Source organism: Antedon bifida, chromosome 11 (genome assembly GCF_963402885.1).
Source record: "Antedon bifida chromosome 11, ecAntBifi1.1, whole genome shotgun sequence".
Lineage (NCBI taxonomy): Eukaryota > Metazoa > Echinodermata > Crinoidea > Comatulida > Antedonidae > Antedon > Antedon bifida.
Window position 1 is genome coordinate 9,056,471 of NC_136236.1, and position 22,902 is coordinate 9,079,372.

Here is a 22,902-nt window from a genome sequence, read left to right on the forward strand (position 1 = left end):
GGTTTACTCGTACCCAACACTTTGGCTCACTCGTACCCATCATGGGCTGGCTCGTACTAATCATGGGCTGGCCCGTACCTATGTTTAATGGCGAATGCTATTAAAAGTATATTTATATTACATACGAATTGGTTTGGGTACGGGTTAGCCCAAGTGGGTACGAGTTGACCAATGATTTGGGTACGAGTTAGCCAAGTTGGGTTGGCATGGGTACGGGTTGACCAGCACCCTAGCTAGAATACAGATACGGGTCAACCCGTACAAATGCCAACCCGTACCCATCATGGATGGGCTAGAATACTACTTACAGGTTAGGTTAGCCTAGCTGGGCTAACCCACCTCACCTCTCACATTTCCTGAAAAATAGGCCGAAAACGCGACCGAAATTACTGGAGCCTAGGCCTACCTACTTAATTTAAAATTAACTCTAGGCCTAGGCTAGCTAGGCCTAAATAATAGTGATCCATAGTAGGCTAACACTTCTGGCTCTACGAGGCCTTTTTATGCTCATAGGATATGATAGGATAGCTTTTTTTGGGCATACCCAATGTAGGCCTATGCCTATCTAGGCCAGATTTCCCATTCTCGCAGGACTAGCCTATGCTCTAGGCGTACCCTGTCGATTCACCCCCTGGTCGACTCGTACATGCCAACTCGTACTTAACTCCCTAAACTCGTACCACCCAAATAATTGGTTGATTTGACGCTAGTAGGCCTAGCCTAGCTACGATATTCATTATGCCCTGCTAAAAAGGTAGATGAGCTACTAAACTAATTACGTAATTCGTATAATCAATAACAATAATTGACTAGCCTAGGCCTAGAAGACCTAAAAGCGGCGGAAAACACCTATCCATGCATGGCAATACGATAAACCTGCTACTAATACTATTCTGGTTGCCGAGTGGATTTTATATTGAATACATTATTATAACGTTACAAATTGCAATAGGGTTGGTGAAATTCAGTCCAAAATACGCAGAATTTTTTCCAAAATACGTCAAGTTGAGGGCGCTATACTAATCCAAAATACGTGAGTCTTTCCAAAATACGTCGACTTGAGGGCGCTATTCATTTTCCAAAATACGCGAATTGTCCAAAATACGTCAACTTGAGGGCGCTATTCATTTTCCAAAATACGCGATTTGTCCAAAATACGTCAACTTGAGGTCACTATTAATTTTCTAAACTTGGAAAATTATATTATCCGCTATCAGTCCAAAATACACAGAATTTTTCCAAAATACATCAACTTGAGGGCGCTATACTAAATACAAAATACGCGAGTCTTTCCAAAATACGTCAACTTGAGGGCGCTAATCATTTTCCTAAATACGCAATTTCTCCAAAATAATTTTTGGGGCACTTGTTCCAAAACACTTCAACTTGAGGCTACTATTAATTTTCTAAAAATAGGAAAATTATCCAACTTAAAACAACTTTTGTAGCGCTACTAATTTCTACAATAAGAAAGTTATCCGACATACCCTCCAACTTGAAGGCACAGTTTTCCAAAATACGCAAATTTTCCAAAAAAATATTCGAACCTTCAAAACGCGAGGCTGTTTTAAAAAATACTATAAAGAATTGTATCTTCAACATTGAAAAGGTGAACCATTTCGGTAAGTTTTAAGTTCAGTTTGTATCATATTAGATAATAGTTCTTGTAGTAGTCTCATTGGCAATATATCAATATTTGTTGTATGTTAGGATCTTCTGCTTGATATGCAGATGTCCTAACCATTAGACCACTGGCGCTTCCATGGTATAGTTCAAACCCGATCTGATAGCGACTCTTTATATTCTCGGCGTGGTACGGCGGAAAAGCACTAGTCCCTTAATTGTATGCACAGACAGAGATCAAATTGATACGCCCCATCTTATATATATATATATTTATTGTGAAAAATTAAGGTGCAGTTGTGACTCAAAACTAGTCACCTCTTTTTTTCCTTCTCGTATTCTTCATTTCATTTCAGGTACTTTCAAACAATAAAACACCCTAAAGTAAATGTAATCATATGTATGTATATAATATAATATAAAAATATTTTTATTTTGCCGTTTTCGCGTAAAAAACAATTACTTACTACTTATATAACCAAATATTAATATTATTTTAAACATTTTAACAATAATGGTTTTTAATTATTATTACTTACTTTTCATAAAGATTGAAGATGATATTATAGGATCATAATAATGTTACATTTAGATCTCTCTCGCTTAGCCGAACCATTTTGAACTTTAACTAACTGTAACTATTGGTATTTTGCCGTTTTCGTGTAAGGGCAAAAACATCTAATTACTCAACTCCCTGACGCAAAAACTACAATTACAATCCTGTTGGTGCAGTACCCGCTGCTTACTTGGGCTCGAATCTAGCCACTAGCCATCAGCGCAAGCTCGGTGGTCTAGAGGTATGAACGCCAGGCTAGTGATCTGGAGGTCGTGGGTTCGAGTCCCACCCGAGAACTACTTGCGAATTTTTTCGCAAGTATTCTCAAATGTACTTAGTATAAAGTACAAATTACGTCAGAGTAGGGCAAAAACATCTAATTACTCAACTCCCTGACGCAAAAACTACAATTACAATCCTGTTGGTGCAGTACCCGCTGCTTACTTGGGCTCGAATCTAGCCACTAGCCATCAGCGCAAGCTCGGTGGTCTAGAGGTATGAACGCCAGGCTAGTGATCTGGAGGTCGTGGGTTCGAGTCCCACCCGAGAACTACTTGCGAATTTTTTCGCAAGTATTCTCAAATGTACTTAGTATAAAGTACAAATTACGTCAGAGTAGGGCAAAAACATCTAATTAATAACTAAAATGTACTTGTTTGTTTTACTCTAAGAAACTTGTTTCCATTAAATTGTAATTTTACCTTACACTCTCAATATGACACATTTGGAAAGGCTCTCGTATTTTTGAAAAAAGTTTGCCGCCTTCAAGTTGACGTATTTTGGAAAATTACAAGCGGTTCCAAATTGACGTATTTTGGACAAATCGCGTATTTTGGAAAATGAATAGCGCCCTCAAGTTGACGTATTTTGGACAATTCGCGTATTTTGGAAATGAATAGCGCCCTCAAGTCGACGTATTTTGGAAAGACTCGCGTATTTTGGATTAGTATAGCGCCCTCAACTTGACGTATTTTGGAAAAAATTCTGCGTATTTTGGACTGATGTTCACCAACCCGACTCACAAATTGTCTATAGATATGAACCTAATGACAGCGATATCGTGTATTAAAAGTACTTAATACAGTCAGACAGGTCTCTGGCAGACTGTCGACAGTCTTCCACACTGAGTGTACTAACAGCTACAGAATCGGGTGGGTGAGAACCCGATTATCCCGGACTCGAGCGCTTCAAATGATAGCAGGCATAAGGAAACTGAAACTCATAAAGTGAATAGGTTTACTGTATTCTTAAGTTATGGAAGACAGCAAGTTTGTTTCCCTTTTCACACTGATAGAACAAGGAAATGAATGAACGTTTCGGGCGAGTGGTAAAATTCGACTTCTATTTTTATATGCTATAGATGTTCAATTAATTCATCATATAACAGAATAATATACAATGTTAAACTGTATAACATATATGTAATGTACACAAAAATGTTGTAAATTATTTATAGTGGCAATTTGAGGCCAATTTGCTGTTATTAGAATTGGCAATGTCATTTTCGAACGAATCTTCTGCTGGAGCAAGTGTGCTTTTTCAAGTTGTTGCATGGGTTATAAAGAAGTCTAACTTTATGTTTTTTCGGAATGGAACATAATTAGTGGCGATTATGTTATCGGTGTCGTTCCGAGTCTTCCGGTCTGGGGTGTCAATATCATTTTGGAAATTATTTGGCCGGAGAGTGACAGTAGAATCGGGTGTAAAATGTGTGTAAAAAATTAATTATCACACATGCTGCCATCATGTGAGGTTGCGCAATATATAGCTTAAAACCATATATGTTATTCATGGTCTGTGATGCTTGGGGTTTAGCCCATTTAAGTTGCTTTATGGTGAAACGGTTTGACTCCCTCTCAAAATAGTCTAAGACTGTTTGGGTATTTAGAGGAGTCTGTATTAATACTTGATTATGTGTCTGAAATTTGTGATTAGTTAAATCGTGCACGTGAGATGATAAACAGAAATTAGGTAAATATTCAAGTTAAAATGAAGAGAATGTTCGATAGAAAAGAAGAGAATAGAGGTTTTAGTTCGGAGAATGACGTGTTGGTTATGTTGCTTCTTTCCAGTCAACTAATGTTTGCAAGAATTGCTGTTCCTTACAAACTAGGAGAAGTTGATTATGTGATAGATACTAGATACTCCAGTTTGTCGTAAGAAGAAGCGACTAAACACGTTGAAACTGTACACGAGAAAAATTAAGATAATTGTATACCGTCGAAGACTATTACGTGTGCTGTGGAAGATAATTCAGGGATCCTGATACATATGTTAAGTTCAATCATTCAGATTTTCTTGAACAAACAACATTGAACACACATTTTGTCAATTGTTTACGTGATCAGAAGGTTGAAATTGTTAGTTTGATATTTGGAAATATGCAGTTTCGGATGTTCCAGGTCGAACAAATAATAGTAAAACACGAAATACAAACAGATGATAGTCATCAGTAAAACCAAATCCATATAGGGCAAATCCGTTTAAGATAAGGATTGTAAAATGAAATTGATTTTATCGTTGCTCATCACACGAACCGGCGAATCATTCGTGTGAAGATTATTGATGACGTAATTTTCAGCCGCTAAACGATATTCGACGCATATTCGTCACTTCGTGTAAACAATAATCTTACGCAATGACTATAAAATACGCGGTATTCGCCGCGATTGCGTAGTGGTAATGAATAGGCAGTCCCACATAAACATCTTGGATAGGGCCCTATCGATAATAATATAAACGTAAACAAATTATTCTGTTAAAATGCAAAAGAAGAATCACAAATAAGTTGAAAAATATAATTTATAGTAGCCTAAACTGATGTAAAAACATAATTTTTAATTAAAAGACGTAACCTTGGTTTATTTAATTAAATTTAATTATTAATTTATACATGATTTGATCTCTACATAAAGCAAGGCACTTTTAATTGTTAGAATAAACGTTTTTAATTCAATTTTCCCTTAGTAGGGAAAAAATCCATTGCACAACTGGGATTTTCAGCATATTAGACCTACAATCATTTAGCAATAATGTCCAATATATTATTTATTAAATAACATTATGTTATATCTACCTTTTCTAATCCATATTTGAGGGCTATTTTAAATTATTTACTAATTCAATGACATTCAGGTCTAGCGTAGGACCTTTCACAGTATAATTTACAGACCACCCTATACAGTATAATATTTAGTATAGCCAAAGATAATTAATTTTCCCTTAGTAGGGAAAAAATCCATTGCACAACTGGGATTTTCAGCATATTAGACCTACAATCATTTAGCAATAATGTCCAATATATTATTTATTAAATAACATTATGTTATATCTACCTTTTCTAATCCATATTTGAGGGCTATTTTAAATTATTTACTAATTCAATGACATTCAGGTCTAGCGTAGGACCTTTCACAGTATAATTTACAGACCACCCTATACAGTATAATATTTAGTATAGCCAAAGATATTTAATGACTGATTAAATGCCGTAATAATCGAATTTAAAAATCAAGAACAAAATATATAAATAGTCTAACGTACATCAAAATGTATGAATTGTTTAAAAAAATGTGTATACAGAAATGAAAGTTATTATCCTTAGTAGCATTATCCATTATCGATAGAGGTGAAATTTTTTTTTTTTTTTTTTTTATAATAATAACATTATTTATTCTCTAAAAAGTTAAAAAATTCAAAAATACTTTAAATAGTTTAAGACTATAACATTTTAGTCGTACTCGTTACAGTACCGTTTCGTGTGTGTTGTCAATGCCATAATGTAATGTAATTCAATGTACATGCTTGTGCTCGAGAGAACGTACGAAAGAACAAACATCGAAGCATGACATTAAATTGCCTGAAATTTATTTATATAATTAGCTTACTATATAATTTAGCAATAACCACATAAATCAGTTTTTACTGGGTAAAATACTGTTCAATATTCCATAAACTATGCTCACTCTTACATCGCGCGACTGAACATTAGCCATAAAGTAATGGAATGTTCCAGATACACAATAAACCAATAATACCACTTGCAATTAGTGACGAATCGTATATTCGCCGTTTATTGAGCCGCGTAAACAGTGTGCGCGATGCGCGTTTTCCTCCTACGAAGTGACGAATCGATATTCGACGGTCAGTGAGAGGAATAATTATAATAACATACAATATTCGCCAAATTATAATTAAAATAATTAATTAATGAAATAAGATACGCAGTTGATATTTGCATCAATTGTTCTTTAGAATAAATACTTTCAAAATATACACAAAACAAATTTCGCGCCTACATGACGATTCGCCGGTTCGTGTGACGGGTGACGAGTGACGGTATGATTAGAAATGATATCATAGAGCCTAGTTGCAGTGCTTGGTATGATTAGATATTGTATTAGTATAACTTCCAACGCAAGATAAATCTTATCCTTTTTGCACTGATTACCGGAACGTTAATATCTACTACAGATTCGTATCTCATACCGAGGATAGAGAACTGTAATGATCGTGTGGCTAGTGCTTTGTTTGACAGTAAGTTTGACCTCCTGAAGTGTTACTGACTAATTACTTTAATATAACGTGTGAAAGAAGAGTCAGCAATCGATTATTATGATGTCATAATTGTTTCTACAAACACATGTCGTTCATGACATGTCTTCATTTATTTTTTCATTCATTCAATAACTGCTTTTAGAATTCGCAATAAATAATTATAAATAAGTAATACTTAATATGAATGAGAGGTCATAAATGGAATAGAGATGTTTGCTGAAACCGATAATGTTTTATTAATACTGGCATAATATACCAGCCACTATTTCTGTTGTAGGGTTGGCATATCGGAAATACGTATGTAGTGGAGTGTCTCCAAGCTAGAAAGAAATCATAATCATATAGTTTATAAATATAAATTCCAGCTGTAATGCAATCATATTTTTCGGTCATGTCATATTGATAATGGTTGGACATTCTACATTGTTATGACAAAAGTGTACAAAACAATCAAAATCAGCTACATTCATTCGTACTTTATGTACAACACATCTGGCTTGTTACATATAGCATGCCATACTGACCAACGTCAACGCAACTAACAATCAGTACTTGAAAACCGGTACGCTTGCAAAACGTTTTTTTCGCGTACTTATCTATCGTATTTGATTGAATAAAAAAAAAGAAATTTACGCCTTTATAAAATAGGACCCAAATACAATTATTCCAAGAGTTGAATATTATATTATTTAAACTAGACAGATAACTTGAAGTGCTACTATAATTGTAATATAATCTGTGAATTAATATTTATTGACTTTACTAGAGGGTGAGCTTGCTTCGCTCGCTCCCCTTCTAGGAAGTGTAGTAATGATAATGACTCTGGTAAAAAGAACATTCTGGCCTGGACGATTTCGGTCGGTTACCATCATTAAAATGCTTTTGATATTCGTTTAACCTGTTTCACAGTGTCTTAGATGATTAATAGCGTTTTACGTATAGTGTTTATTGTAGATATGAAAAGTGGTAAAAAAGAATAACAAATGCTTGGGAAATTGTAGACTACAGTCCGATGAAATCTACTAAAAATAGTATAATTGTGTTTATAAATATAATACAATATTGTGTGTATAAATGTGGATGGGCGTTTATTCGATGGTATTTGGATGGGGGGTGGGGAGGAAAGGCGGTAATTATTTTAGTTTTAGTTTATTGGGAAGGTGTTCCGGGCGTTTATTCAAATAAATACCATCCTAATTGGTATAATTAATAAATTATTCCGCGACACAGTGAGCCATTTTTGCCTAAGAACGAAGACGTTTTAGACGGCTTGCAACACTGGCCAGAAGTATCACAGTGCCCTAACGGGACACAGATAGTGCACAGTATACATAAAGTCCTGGCAGCTTATACTCAACAACTCGGCTATCGGAGTTTCATTCGATTTCAAACAAAAGCTGTTATCATCAGTTCTCTCGGTGTAATGTTATATAAATATTTCCCACAATTTACTCCTATGTTTTATGAATATATTTAATTTGATCTTTATGTAGGCCTACTACTATATACCTTCACACGCGCGGTCCGAAAATATAAAAAACAAAATGGCTATCGCCACCAAGCACCAACGGCCAACTTAGTTGAAACAGGGAGTTGTTTTAAAACTCCCTGGTAGAAACCATGACGACCTTGCATGGAATAGTAGCAAGGTGATTGACACACCTTACCGTGAACCCGGAAATTACTTCTACTTCTACCGCACATAGAGTTAAAATTTACCGATTGAAATTGAAATTTTGTTATAAAACCCTTTATAATATCCTCCTAAGATAGAAATATGGAACAATATCGTAATAGTGGAAACTAATGTTATCAAATCTACGTTTCGCGGTACATCTGAGATAGATAAGGTAGGTATCCAAGGCAGAGATTTATACCGAAGTTTTTGCATTGTGCTCGCCTATGTCGGAATTAACCATAATTTATATATAGATGCAATGTAATATTGTTTCTAAAAATACATGTCGGTTATGGCATGTCTTCATTTCTTGTTTCATACAATAACTGCTTCTAAAATTCGCATTAAATAATTCAAAATAATTAATATTAATTATAAATTACATGTTATAAATGAAATAGAGATGTTCGCTGGAACAGATACTGTTTTCATAATAATGACATAAAGACCACGATGATTGTGTGTACATAACTACATGTTGTGATGTTACTGATGCGCCATACTATGTGAGACAAGTCACTATTGCTGTTAGAATATCGCAAATAGTGGTAGTGTAGTGTCTCCATACTAGAAAGAAGTCATATTCATATAATGTATTCATATTTGTTTGTTATGTTAAATTAAGACCCAATGAAATTAGTTCAAGAATAGTAACTATATTCTAACCAGCTTAAAAAAAATAGACAGATAAATTGAAGAACTACTATAATTGTAATACAATGTGTAAATGACAATCGATTATATGACGTCATAATTGGCGAGACACACTTAGTTATACTATGGAATAATTGTTTTTACAAACACATATCGATCATGGCATGTCTGCATATTATAATTTTTATTTAATTTATTTTTTATTTAATAACTGTTTTTAAATTTGCAATACCTACTTCTAAATAATTCATATAATTATAAAAGAGACGTCGAAAATGGAATAGAGATGTTTGCTTGAACCGATAATGTTTCATTAATACTGGCATAATAGACCTCCTAAAATTGTATGTTACCTTATTTCGTGACGTTACTACTGCCCCGTGTTGTATGAGATAATCCACTATTTCTGTTGTAGGGTTGGCAAATAGTAAATACACATGTAGTGGAGTGCTTCCAAACTAGAAAGAAATCATAACCATGTAGTAGCAAATATCAATTCCAGCTGTAATGCAATCGTATATTTTGGTCATGCCACATTGATAATGGTTGTCAATTCTACATTGTTATGACAAAATCTTCTGAATGTACAAAACAATAAAAATCAGCTAAATTCATTTGTAAATTATTTACCACACATAGCTTGTTACATAGCATACCGTACTGACCAACATCAACGCAATAAAATTATTTCAAGAGTTGATTATTATATTATATAAACCAACTTAAACAAACTAGACAGATAAATTAAAAAATAAATAAATTAATGTGCTACTATAATTGTAATACAATGTGTGAATTAATATTAATTGACTTTATGCAATGTAATATTGTTTCTAAAAATATATGTCGGTTATGGCATGTCTTCATTTCTTGCTTCATTCAATAACTGCTTCTAAAATTCGCAATAAATAATTCAAAATAATTAATATTAATTATAAATTACATATTATAAATGAAATAGAGATATTTGCTGGAACAGATACTGTTTTCATAATAATGACATAAAGACCACTATGATTGTGTGTACATTACTACATGTTGTGGTGTTATTGATGCGCCATACTATGTGAGACAAGTCACAATTGCTGTTAGAATATCGCAAATACCTATGTAGTTTAGTGTCTCCATACTAGAAAGAAGTCATATTCATGTAATGTATTCATATTTTTTATGTTAAATTAAGACCCAATGAAATTAGTTCAAGAATAATAAATATGTTCTAACCAGCTTAAAAAATAGACAGATAAATTGAAGAACTACTATAATTGTAATACAAATGTGTGAATGACAATCGATTATATGACGTCATAATTGGCGAGAAACACTTAGTTATACTATGGAATAATTGTTTGTACAAACACATATCGATCATGGCATGTCTGCATAATATAGTTTTTAATTAATTTATTTTGTATTTAATAACTGTTTTTGAATTTGCAATACCTACTGCTAAATAATTCATATAATTATAAAAGAGACGTCATGAATGGAATAGAGACGTTTGCTTGAACCGATAATGTTTTATTAATACTGGCATAATAGACCTCCTAAAATTGTATGTTACCTCATTTTGTGACGTTGCTGATGCGCCGTGTTGTATGAGATAATCCACTATGTCTGTTGTAGGGTTGGCATATCGTAAATACACATGTAGTGGAGTGTATCCAAGCTAGAAAGAAATCATAACCATGTAGTAGTAAATGTCAATTCGAGCTGTAGTGTAATCACATTTTGGTCATGCCACATTGATAATGGTTGTAAATTGTACATTGTTATGACAAAATCTCCTGAGTGTAAAAAACAATAAAAACCAGCTAAACTCATTTGTACATTATTTACCACACATAGCTTGTTAAATAGCATACCGTACTGACCAACGTCAACGCAACAGTCTACTTGTCTACGTCTTTATAAAATAGGACCCAAATAAAATAATTTCAAGAGTTGATAATTATATTATATAAACCAACTTAAACAACCTAGACAGATAAATTAAAGTGCTACTAAAATTGTAATACAATTTATGAATTAGTATTAATTGACTTTATGCAATGTAATATTGTTTCTAAAAATACATGTCGGTTATGGCATTCATTTCTTGTTTCATTCAATAACTGCTTCTAAAATTCGCAATAAATAATTCAAAATAATTAATATTAATTATAAATGACATATTATAAATGAAATAGAGATGTTTGCTGGAACAGATACTGTTTTCATAATAATGACATAAAGACCACTATGATTGTGTGTACATTACTACATGTTGTGGTGTTACTGATGCGCCATACTATGTGATACAAGTCACAATTGCTGTTAGAATATCGCAAATACCTATGTAGTGTAGTGTCTCCATACTAGAAAGAAGTCATATTCATGTAATGTATTCATATTTTTTTATGTTAAATTAAGACCCAATGAAATTAGTTCAAGAAAAATAAATATGTTCTAACCAGCTTAAAAAAAATAGACAGATAAATTGAAGAACTACTATAATTGTAATACAAATGTGTGAATGACAATCGATTATATGACGTCATAATTGGCGATAAACACTTAGTTATACTATGGAATAATTGTTTGTACAAACACATATCGATCATGGCATGTCTGCATAATATAGTTTTTAATTAATTTATTTTGTATTTAATAACTGTTTTTGAATTTGCAATACCTACTGCTAAATAATTCATATAATTATAAAAGAGACGTCATGAATGGAATAGAGACGTTTGCTTGAACCGATAATGTTTTATTAATACTGGCATAATAGACCTCCTAAAATTGTATGTTACCTCATTTTGTGACGTTGCTGATGCGCCGTGTTGTATGAGATAATCCACTATGTCTGTTGTAGGGTTGGCATATCGTAAATACACATGTAGTGGAGTGTATCCAAGCTAGAAAGAAATCATAACCATGTAGTAGTAAATGTCAATTCGAGCTGTAGTGTAATCACATTTTGGTCATGCCACATTGATAATGGTTGTAAATTGTACATTGTTATGACAAAATCTCCTGAGTGTAAAAAACAATAAAAACCAGCTAAACTCATTTGTACATTATTTACCACACATAGCTTGTTAAATAGCATACCGTACTGACCAACGTCAACGCAACAGTCTACTTGTCTACGCCTTTATAAAATAGGACCCAAATAAAATAATTTCAAGAGTTGATAATTATATTATATAAACCAACTTAAACAACCTAGACAGATAAATTAAAGTGCTACTAAAATTGTAATACAATTTATGAATTAGTATTAATTGACTTTATGCAATGTAATATTGTTTCTAAAAATACATGTCGGTTATGGCATTCATTTCTTGTTTCATTCAATAACTGCTTCTAAAATTCGCAATAAATAATTCAAAATAATTAATATTAATTATAAATGACATATTATAAATGAAATAGAGATGTTTGCTGGAACAGATACTGTTTTCATAATAATGACATAAAGACCACTATGATTGTGTATACATTACTACATGTTGTGGTGTTACTGATGCGCCATACTATGTGATACAAGTCACAATTGCTGTTAGAATATCGCAAATACCTATGTAGTGTAGTGTCTCCATACTAGAAAGAAGTCATATTCATGTAATGTATTCATATTTTTTTATGTTAAATTAAGACCCAATGAAATTAGTTCAAGAAAAATAAATATGTTCTAACCAGCTTAAAAAAAATAGACAGATAAATTGAAGAACTACTATAATTGTAATACAAATGTGTGAATGACAATCGATTATATGACGTCATAATTGGCGAGAAACACTTAGTTATACTATGGAATAATTGTTTGTACAAACACATATCGATCATGGCATGTCTGCATAATATAGTTTTTAATTAATTTATTTTTTATTTAATAACTGTTTTTGAATTTGCAATACCTATTGCTAAATAATTCATATAATTATAAAAGAGACGTCATGAATGGAATAGAGACGTTTGCTTGAACCGATAATGTTTTATTAATACTGGCATAATAGACCTCCTAAAATTGTATGTTACCTTATTTTGTGACGTTGCTGATGCGCCGTGTTGTATGAGATAATCCACTATGTCTGTTGTAGGGTTGGCATATCGTAAATACACATGTAGTGGAGTGCTTCCAGACTATAAAGAAATCATAACCATGTAGTAGTAAATGTCAATTCGAGCTGTAGTGTAATCATATTTTGGTCATGCCACATTGATAATGGTTGTAAATTGTACATTGTTATGACAAAATCTTCTGAGTGTAAAAAACAATAAAAACCAGCTAAACTCATTTGTACATTATTTACCACACATAGCTTGTTAAATAGCATACCGTACTGACCAACGTCAACGCAACAGTCTACTTGTCTACGCCTTTATAAAATAGGACCCAAATAAAATAATTTCAAGAGTTGATAATTATATTATATAAACCAACTTAAACAACCTAGACAGATAAATTAAAGTGCTACTAAAATTGTAATACAATTTATGAATTAGTATTAATTGACTTTATGCAATGTAATATTGTTTCTAAAAATACACGATCGGTTATGGCATTCATTTCTTGTTTCATTCAATAACTGCTTCTAAAATTCGCAATAAATAATTCAAAATAATTAATATTAATTATAAATTACAAATTATAAATGAAATAGAGATGTTTGCTGGAACAGATACTGTTTTCATAATAATGACATAAAGACCACTATGATTGTGTGTACATTACTACATGTTGTGATGTTACTGATGCGACATACTATGTGAGACAAGTCACTATTGCTATTAGCATATCGCAAATACCTATGTAGTGTAGTGTCTCCATACTAGAAAGAAGTCATATTCATGTAATGTATTCATTTTTTTATGTTAAATTAAGACCCAATGAAATTAGTTCAAGAATAGTAACTATATTCTAACCAGCTTAAAAAAATAGACAGATAAATTGAAGAACTACTATAATTGTAATACAAATGTGTGAATGACAATCGATTATATGACGTCATAATTGGCGAGACGCACTTAGTTATACTATGGAATAATTGTTTGTACAAACACATATCGTTCATGGCATGTCTGCATAATATAGTTTTTAATTAATTTATTTTTCATTTAAAACCTGTTTTTGAATGTGTAATACCTACTTCTAAATAATTCATATAATTATAAAAGAGACGTCATAAATGGAATAGAGATGTTTGCTTGAACCGATAATGTTTTATTAATACTGGCATAATAGATATACTATAATTGTATGTTACCTTATTTTGTGACGTTACTGATGCGCCGTGTTGTATGTCTGTTATATGGTTGTTGGCACATCGTAAATACACATGTAGTGGAGTGTTTCCAAACTAGAAAGAAATCATAACCATGTAGTAGTAAATATCAATTCCAGCTGTAATGCAATCATATATTTCGGTCATGCCACATTGATAATGGTTGTAAATTCTACATTGTTATGACAAAATCTTCTGAGTGTACACAACAATAAAAACCAGCTAAATTCATTTGTACATTATTTACCACACATAGCTTGTTACATACCGTACAGACCAACGTCAACGCAACAGTCTACTTGTCTACGCCTTTTTAAAAGAGGTCCCAAATAAAATTATTTCAAGAGTTGATTATTATATTATATAAACAAACTTAAACAAACTAGAGAGATAAATTAAAGTGCTACTATAATTGTAATACAATGTTTGAATTAATATTAATTGACTTTATGCAATGTAATATTGTTTCTAAAAATACATGTCGGTTATGGCATGTCTTCATTTCTTGTTTCATTCAATAACTGCTTCTAAAATTCGCAATAAATAAATCAAAATATATAATATTAATTATAAATTACATGTTATAAATGAAATAGAGATGTTTGCTGGAACAGATACTGTTTTCATAATAATGACATAAAGACCACTATGATTGTGTGTACATTACTACATGTTGTGATGTTACTGATGCGCCATACTATGTGAGACAAGTCACTATTGCTGTTAGAATATCGCAAACAACTATGTAGTGTAGTGTCTCCATACTAGGAAGAAGTCATATTCATGTAATTTATTCTTTTTTTTTTGTTATGTTAAATTAAGACCCAATGAAATTAGTTCAAGAATTATAATTATATTCTAACCAGCTTTTAAAAAAATAGACAGATAAATTGAAGAACTACTATAATTGTAATACAAATGTGTGAATGACAATCGATTATATGACGTCATAATTGGCGAGACGCACTTAGTTATACTATGGAATAATTGTTTGTACAAACACATATCGATCATGGCATGTCTGCATAATATAGTTTTTAATTAATTTATTTTTTATTTAATAACTGTTTTTGAATTTGCTATACCTATTTCTAAATAATTCATATAATTATAAAAGAGACGCCATAAATGGAATAGAGATGTTTGCTGGAACCGATAATGTTTATTTATACTGGCATAATATACCTACTATTGTATGTTACCTTATTTTGTGATGTAATTGCTGCGCCATGCCGTATGAGACAAGCCACTATTTCTATTTTAGGATTGTCATTGAAAAAATACACATGTAGTGGATTGTTTCCATTCTAGAAAGAAATCAAAAACATGCAGTTTATAAATATCAATTCCAGCTGTAATGCAATCATATATTTCGGTCATGCCACATTGATAATGTTGTAAATTCTACATTGTTATGACAAAATCTTCTGAGTGTACTAAACAATAAAAACCAGCTAAATTCATTTGTACATTATTTACCACACATAGCTTGTTACATAGCACACCGTACAGACCAACGTCAACGCAACAGTCTACTTGTCTACGCCTTTTTAAAATAGGACCCAAATAAAATTATTTCAAGAGTTGATTATTGTATTACATAAACCAACTTAAACAAACTAGACAGATAAATTAAAGTGCTACTATAATTGTAATATAATGTGTGAATTAATATTAATTGACTTAATGCAATGTAATATTGTTTATAAAATACATGTCGGTTATTGCATGCCTTCGTTTATTGTTTCATTCAATAACTGCTTCTAAAATTCGCAATGAATAATTCTAAATAATTAATTTTAATTATAAATGACAAATTATAAATGAAAGAGAGATGTTTGCTGGATCAGATAGGCCTACTGTTTTCATAATAACAATCAGTATGATTGTGTGTACATTACCATAGTATCTAGTGACGTTACTGATGCGCCGTGTTGTATGACATAATCCACAATTTCTGTTGTAGGGTTGGCACATTGTAAATACGTATGTAGTGGAGTGTATCCATACTAGAAAGAAATCATAATCATGTAGTTTATAATTATCAATTCCAGCTGTAATTCTAACATGTTTTTTATTCAAGGCACATTGACAATTGTTGTAAATTCAACACTGTTATGATTATGACTAAAATCAGTTAAATTTACACTACGTTTAATAACATGCTAATCTCACAAATCATGAAAAAGTGAATACATAGTTGCTGTTGTCGATTGTCAAAGAAATGTGAGTCTAGTCACCGTTATAAATTATCTGTATAATTATTTCGAAAAAGTCTTACTAGATTGGATTTAGATGAACTCAAATATGCTTTTGAAGCTTTTTTTTACATACAAAAATTGGCTCTTGACTTTAAACTGTCATTCTGAAGTCGGCCAACCCTCTACAGTAACTGTACACATCGATCTCATAATTTAAGACAAATATTAATAGTAAGTACTGATTAATATTGTCACTAAGTGTATTTGTTTAATTTGCAGCATTCGTCACTGACGCATGTGTTATTGATCCAGGATATTATACAGTAATCATTATATTTGAATATAGGTATAATGATTACATTTTACAATTTACTTAATGTATGGTCTTCTTGGAACTAATTGAATGACTATACTGTCTTATTAGTAATATGGAAAGCCCATCCTTTGTTTTACCTTATCTTTGTTTTTCAAAAGATCAGGATTTTTCTGACATATTTCTTTAATTTGTTGCAAGTCATTCATCTTAAAAGCATCTTGTAATCTGTAACGGTCAAATATGAAATATAGAATGAGTTAGGCCTACATCAATAATTAAAAAAAAAAACAATGATAGCATTTATGTTTTTCGTAGCCGTGTTCGTATAGTATTGTTCTTCAACTTTACAACTCACCCCGACATCTTAAGTACTATACTGAGTTTTCATAAAGCTTTTCTTTGCTGGTTTAGTTTAGATTTGTTTCTCTGAAGAAAATATCATTAATCGAATTTAAATATTATTATTACAATACTAGTTTTTGATACAACAATAAAATGTATTTATACAGCAATACTATAGTGAACAATAGTATTTAATAGTCAGATGTCAAAAACATTAAGTACAATATATTGCTCAATAAGAGCACGTGACATTCTGTTAGATACAGGACAAGAACCCTACGTGTGCAAAAATATACTATCGTGTTAATATGATTTATGAACATTATTACAGAAAGTTTCTTCAGATGAAGACTTTTAATAATTAATTTTTTTCATTTTTCAAAAATAGAGATTGCCTTAATAATAATAGACAATTAATAATTAGGGTTTTTGCGGAATATTCCGTTAAAAAGCATGTAAATGTTGTTTCTATGATTGTGCACTTTCCTAAACTATATTTAACAAAATACAAATATTTTTTTAAATAAAATTAAACGTAAAGAGGATCGGGTGAGAGAGGGCGATATACACTGTGACCACAACATCGATAATCCGATAACAAACAGCAACAAGTATAACTTTATCTCCTCGTGCATATTCAATTTACTCGATAACGTCCTCTGTAGTTTCTGCCTTAACCTAATTGAAAAAAATAAAAATAATGAAGCCACTTAACTAAGTAAATCAACCCTAAAACGAGTTTTTACGGCCATCCTGTGGAAATCTAACGAGGAAATTGTCTGATCGCGTTAGAAAACACTTTCTAAGAGACAACAGTTTCTATTATCATTATTATTATATAACACAATAATAGACACAATTCAGCAGTATAAGCAAATTATGTTTCAGGTCATAGCATGGCAACAATTTACTCTCATACTAACGTACGTGCTTGGTTGCGTTTGCAAGGATTTTCTTTTTATTAAATGTCAGGAAATTTATTTTTATCACAAATATTACCTGTAATTTGTGAAAGTGACAAAATCAAACAAGGACATAGTAGACGCTTTATTAAAAGTAAAAACACAAGCTAAAATAAATCGTATAATTTCCCTGAATAAATTAAACATGTAGTGGTTACCGAAAAATGTACATTGGTTGAACCTTAATACATTTAAATAAAAACAGAAATAAGCCAAAGCCAAACAGAGAAAATACATACCAACAAGAACGTGCCTAAACAAAATTAAAAAAACAACAATTATCTTTGGAATGTCATTTATACCATGGAGGTATCCATGTTTATACTATAGCATAACAGTAGTGTAAAACCATGGAGGTATAAAAAAGAAGGAGATACAACTAGCTAATAGAGATTAAAATGCAGTGTGCTATGGTAAAACTAATCGGTAGCAGCTAAAATAACGTCAATATAATTCCACGACACTCCAACAGTATAATGGCTACGTTTACAAACCCATACATAGTTTAGGCTTTCTTCTGCATAACCGTAGCTTTTTGTATAAACAACTAAAGTGTAGAACTATTGTGTTTGTGAACTCGGTGGTTTTCATTCAAAATAAAGAGGTTTCGCATGACTACCAAACAGACGGAAATGAATTCATATTTAGTTAAATATAGACTTTTAGTAAATGTCTATCATTGCATTAACAACTGTGTAGCATCATAAATTATATTTACTAGATGGTACGCTCGCTTCGCTCGCGTACCATCTAGGTCGTGTCCACAGATGGTTCTCGAATACACAGTAATTTCAGCGTAAAAAAACTGGCGATTTCAAATGTACGTACCACAGGGCTATAAATACATTGTCGTTTTCAGAAACGAATAAATAGACATGATGATTAATGTAGTCAACTAAAATTAGCACACTGGGAATTAGGCCTACTTCCGAAGGAGAAACTTGTCTTAAAAAGAGTCCAAAAAACTAAAACTGTCCCTGTTATAGTCGATTGAAATAGTAAAGTACATGTAACGATATACACCACTACGACGTTTATATTTTTTATAATTACTAATTAATACAATAAACAGTAACCACATTCACAGTAAGAACATTTCGATTTCAAATGGCGACCAAAATGGTTATTACGTACAGTATTTACAATATTGTCAAAGTATTGCAATGCTATATCTCAGTTTTAAGTTTATTCTCAAAGGGCCCATAAATTTACCTACTTGTGTTAAACCAGGTAATTTTACCTACAAACTAAGAGTCTGAGAGATTGGAATGTTCCATTCATCGCAAATCAATACATTTCTATAAACGTATATTAAATCTATCAAAATAGTATTTTTTAAATAAAATCGGCCAGTCTTCAACATTATGATACTGTACTCGAGCTGTTCAACCGGTTTTCAGCTATTAAAAACAATTATCGTAGGAGGAGATAGAAAAATGTGCGAAGCATCCTCGTATTATTGTGTGCAGGTATTTTTATAAGAGGACATCCATTAGACAGTGTATACTACGGTCGGAAAACATCCCTATTTGGGGCAAATCGTTCAACCTAAATTCGTTTTAATTGTCAATAACTAATTATCTAACTGAATTTAATTTGTAAACAGGGTTACATCTGGTGGTTAAAATTAGTACCAAGATTCTAACCAACTTTATATACCATCGAGTAAACATTCTAGAAATAACGCGCGATTTACCGAATTTTGCCCTTACGTAAATTTATATATAGATAAAACTAGAGTTGAAATCATCATGTCCTAGCAATAAAACTCTAGACTATGCAAATGCCATTCACTTCTTCATTCCATTAATTAATGTTTTTTGTGCGGTCTGTCTGAAACTATACAACACTATTAAGTTGACTAAAAGCATGAGTACATATTCAAATACATGCATGAAGGAGTGAATAGGCCTACCAACCAAACCAAAATATACATCTGTTCTAAAATAATTAAATTTCTAACATTGTATCACCATGTCAAGTACTGGTGATGATGGAAAAATAAATGTTCAACGTAAAATTTACCATTATAACCTGATTTATAAAAAATAAAATACTTTGATAATTCGTCTTGTTTCATGGTTTAACCCCTTTTCAGTTGTTAGGGTATTTCTATAGAATAATTATTATTCATAAGCTTCTTGGCATTTCCTGTTTGGCAATGATACCTCTACTGCTGATGCAAAACATGCATTGGCTAGGCTAGGCTTAACTTGGCTAAAACTAAGGTGATGATAATTGTTGCGCTTTTTGTTTTAGACTTCGCCTTAATACATTTGCAAAGAAAATAAATAGGCTTTTGGGGAACATTGCATACAATAGCATGTAAATGTAATATGATTTTGCACTTTTCTAAAACTGTATTTAACAAATAAAACATAATAATTTTAACAATTAACAGATAAAAGTAAAGAGGAGTGGAGGAGAGAGGCTGATATGCACTTTGGCCACAACAACATCGCTATTTGCGATATGGTCCCGATAACTGTAAAACTGCACATTGATTGAAAATATTAACCATATTAATGAAATTGAAACGGTATTGTCACAATGATATAAATACACTAATGGCCAAACAGAGAATATACATACCAATAAGAGGCGAGGAAATAAAAAAGAACAAAATCCAAAACAGTTTATGTGATTTATACTAAAAAGGTAAAGGTCCCGTATTCAATTCTGAACATAGGGTAATGAGCTAATTCGACATGCCCGGCATTATGTGGTAGGGTAGCCAATTCCTTATCCTCTCTAGTATTTTCAACCAAGTACTCATTTACAGCTGAGTAGACTGAGAGTGTTGGGGAATTGAACACAGGTCTCTGTGTTTGACAGTCAATTGTCCTAACCACTCGACTACCAAACTCCATTTATACTAGCATCGGGTAAAACTAATCGGTAGAAGCTAAAACAACTTACATATAACTTCACGACACTCAAACAGTATAATGGCTACGTTTACTAAACCCATACATATTTGAGGCTTTCTTGTGCATAAGCGTAGCGTTTTGTTTAAACAAATAAAGTGTAGGACTATTGTGATTGTGAACTCGGTCGTTATCATTTAAAATAAAGATAAATGATGAAAAAAAGAGAGGTCCAGGATTCTGGAAACTAAACAATAAGGTCTTGAATGATGAAATATATGCGTTAAATGTTATACACATAATTGAAAAGACAAAAAAAAACGAATATAACTTGAAACCTGACAGTTTATGGGAATACTTAAAAGTTAAAATAAAAGAGTTCTCGTGTAAATATTGTTCAAGAAAGAAAATTAAAAAAAATTATACTAAAGAAAAGTTGATAAAAGAAGTTAGCGAACTTACAAAAAAACTTGATTCAACCTACAGCCAAGAAACTGACTGTCAATTAAAAAATAAAATAGAACAACTTGATGAAATATACACATCTGAGGCCCAAGGAGCCCAAATCCGTTCGAGAATAGAATGGTTTGAAAAGGGAGAAAAAAATACTAAGTTTTTTCTCGGCCTTGAAAAAAATAATGGAAAAAGAAAACAAATTACTACCCTATTAAAAACTAATGGAAAGTATACTACCGACACTAATGAAATTTTAGGAGAACAGGTCAACTTTTACAAAAACTTATATTCCAAAAAAAATATTTCTGTTAATAATATAAATAGCTATCTTGATAAATCAAAATCCAAAACACTTTCATTAAATGACAGTATGCAATGTGAAGGTTTACTAACTATAGATGAATTAACAAGTGCTCTTCATAAAATGCACTTGAATAAAAGTCCGGGGTGTGATGGACTAAGTGTAACATTTTACAAGTTTTTTTGGAATCATATAAAAGAAATGTTATGTGCATCCTTAAATTATAGCTACAATAAAAGTAAACTACCTAAAACACAAAAAAAGGGAATAATAAAATTATTATTTAAAAATGGAAAAAGAGAATTACTAACAAACTGGAGACCAATTACATTGTTAAATGTTGATTATAAAATTATGGCCCATGCCCTATCGAGTAGAATATAAAAAATAATTGCCCCAATTATTGATTCCGACCAAAAAGGTTATATCAACGGACGATTTGGAGGAGAAAACATACGCTTAGTAGAAGACGTTCTTTTCCAGACCAATACATGTAACTTACCCGGAGCAATAGTTTTTCTAGACTTTGCAAAGGCCTTCGATTCATTAGATAGAAACTTTATTTTTAAATGCCTCCAAAAGTTTGGCTTTGGAATGTCATTTACAAAATGGATTACATTGTTATATACAGAAACAGAATGTATTATAGAAAATAATGGTTGGCTATCTGAAAGTTTTCAGATGGAAAGTGGAGTAAGACAAGGATGTCCACTGTCTGCTCTTTTATTCACACTTGCTGTTGAAATAATGGCTAATAACATAAGAGATAATCCTCTATGTAAAGGCATTATGTTACCATGTAATATAGATAATGTAAATGAAAGTACTGTTAAAATTTGTCAATTAGCAGATGACACCGTCTTATTTACACAAGACGAGACTAGTTTAAAACACTTTTTGAAAGAAATAGAGGTTTTTTGTAATATATCTGGATTAAAATTAAATAAAGAAAAAACTAAAGGAATGTGGATTGGTTCCAGCAAAAATAATGAAACAGCACCTTTTAATCTAACATGGACGAAGAATCCAGTTAAATTCTTAGGGATATATGTCGGCTACAATAAAAAAGTGTGCGAAGAAAAGAACTGGAATTAAAAAATCACTAAACTTGATCAG

General features: G+C 31.7%; 1 protein-coding gene and 2 non-coding genes across 3 annotated transcripts; 2 read left to right on the forward strand and 1 right to left on the reverse strand.

Moving 5' to 3' along the window:
- Positions 1 to 2,403: 2,403 nt before the first annotated feature.
- On the forward strand, positions 2,404 to 2,478 carry Trnat-agu (transfer RNA threonine (anticodon AGU)). The gene has a single exon. It is a non-coding gene; the product is annotated as a tRNA-Thr (tRNA).
- Positions 2,479 to 2,657: 179 nt separating this feature from the next.
- Trnat-agu (transfer RNA threonine (anticodon AGU)) lies at positions 2,658 to 2,732 on the forward strand. Its single transcript has one exon. It is a non-coding gene; the product is annotated as a tRNA-Thr (tRNA).
- A 4,240-nt stretch (positions 2,733 to 6,972) lies between these two features.
- Positions 6,973 to 21,094, reverse strand: LOC144856112 (uncharacterized). Its single transcript, XM_078714081.1, has 11 exons — positions 21,082 to 21,094; positions 17,214 to 17,284; positions 16,996 to 17,083; positions 16,243 to 16,350; positions 15,544 to 15,648; positions 14,324 to 14,416; positions 13,095 to 13,199; positions 11,831 to 11,968; positions 10,633 to 10,737; positions 9,422 to 9,526; positions 6,973 to 7,056 (listed from the first exon to the last, which is right to left on the reverse strand). Exons 2-11 carry the CDS (start codon positions 17,219 to 17,221, stop codon positions 6,973 to 6,975), a joined length of 939 nt encoding a protein of 312 aa, XP_078570207.1. The 5' UTR covers positions 17,222 to 17,284; positions 21,082 to 21,094.
- Between the last annotated feature and the right edge of the window lie 1,808 nt (positions 21,095 to 22,902).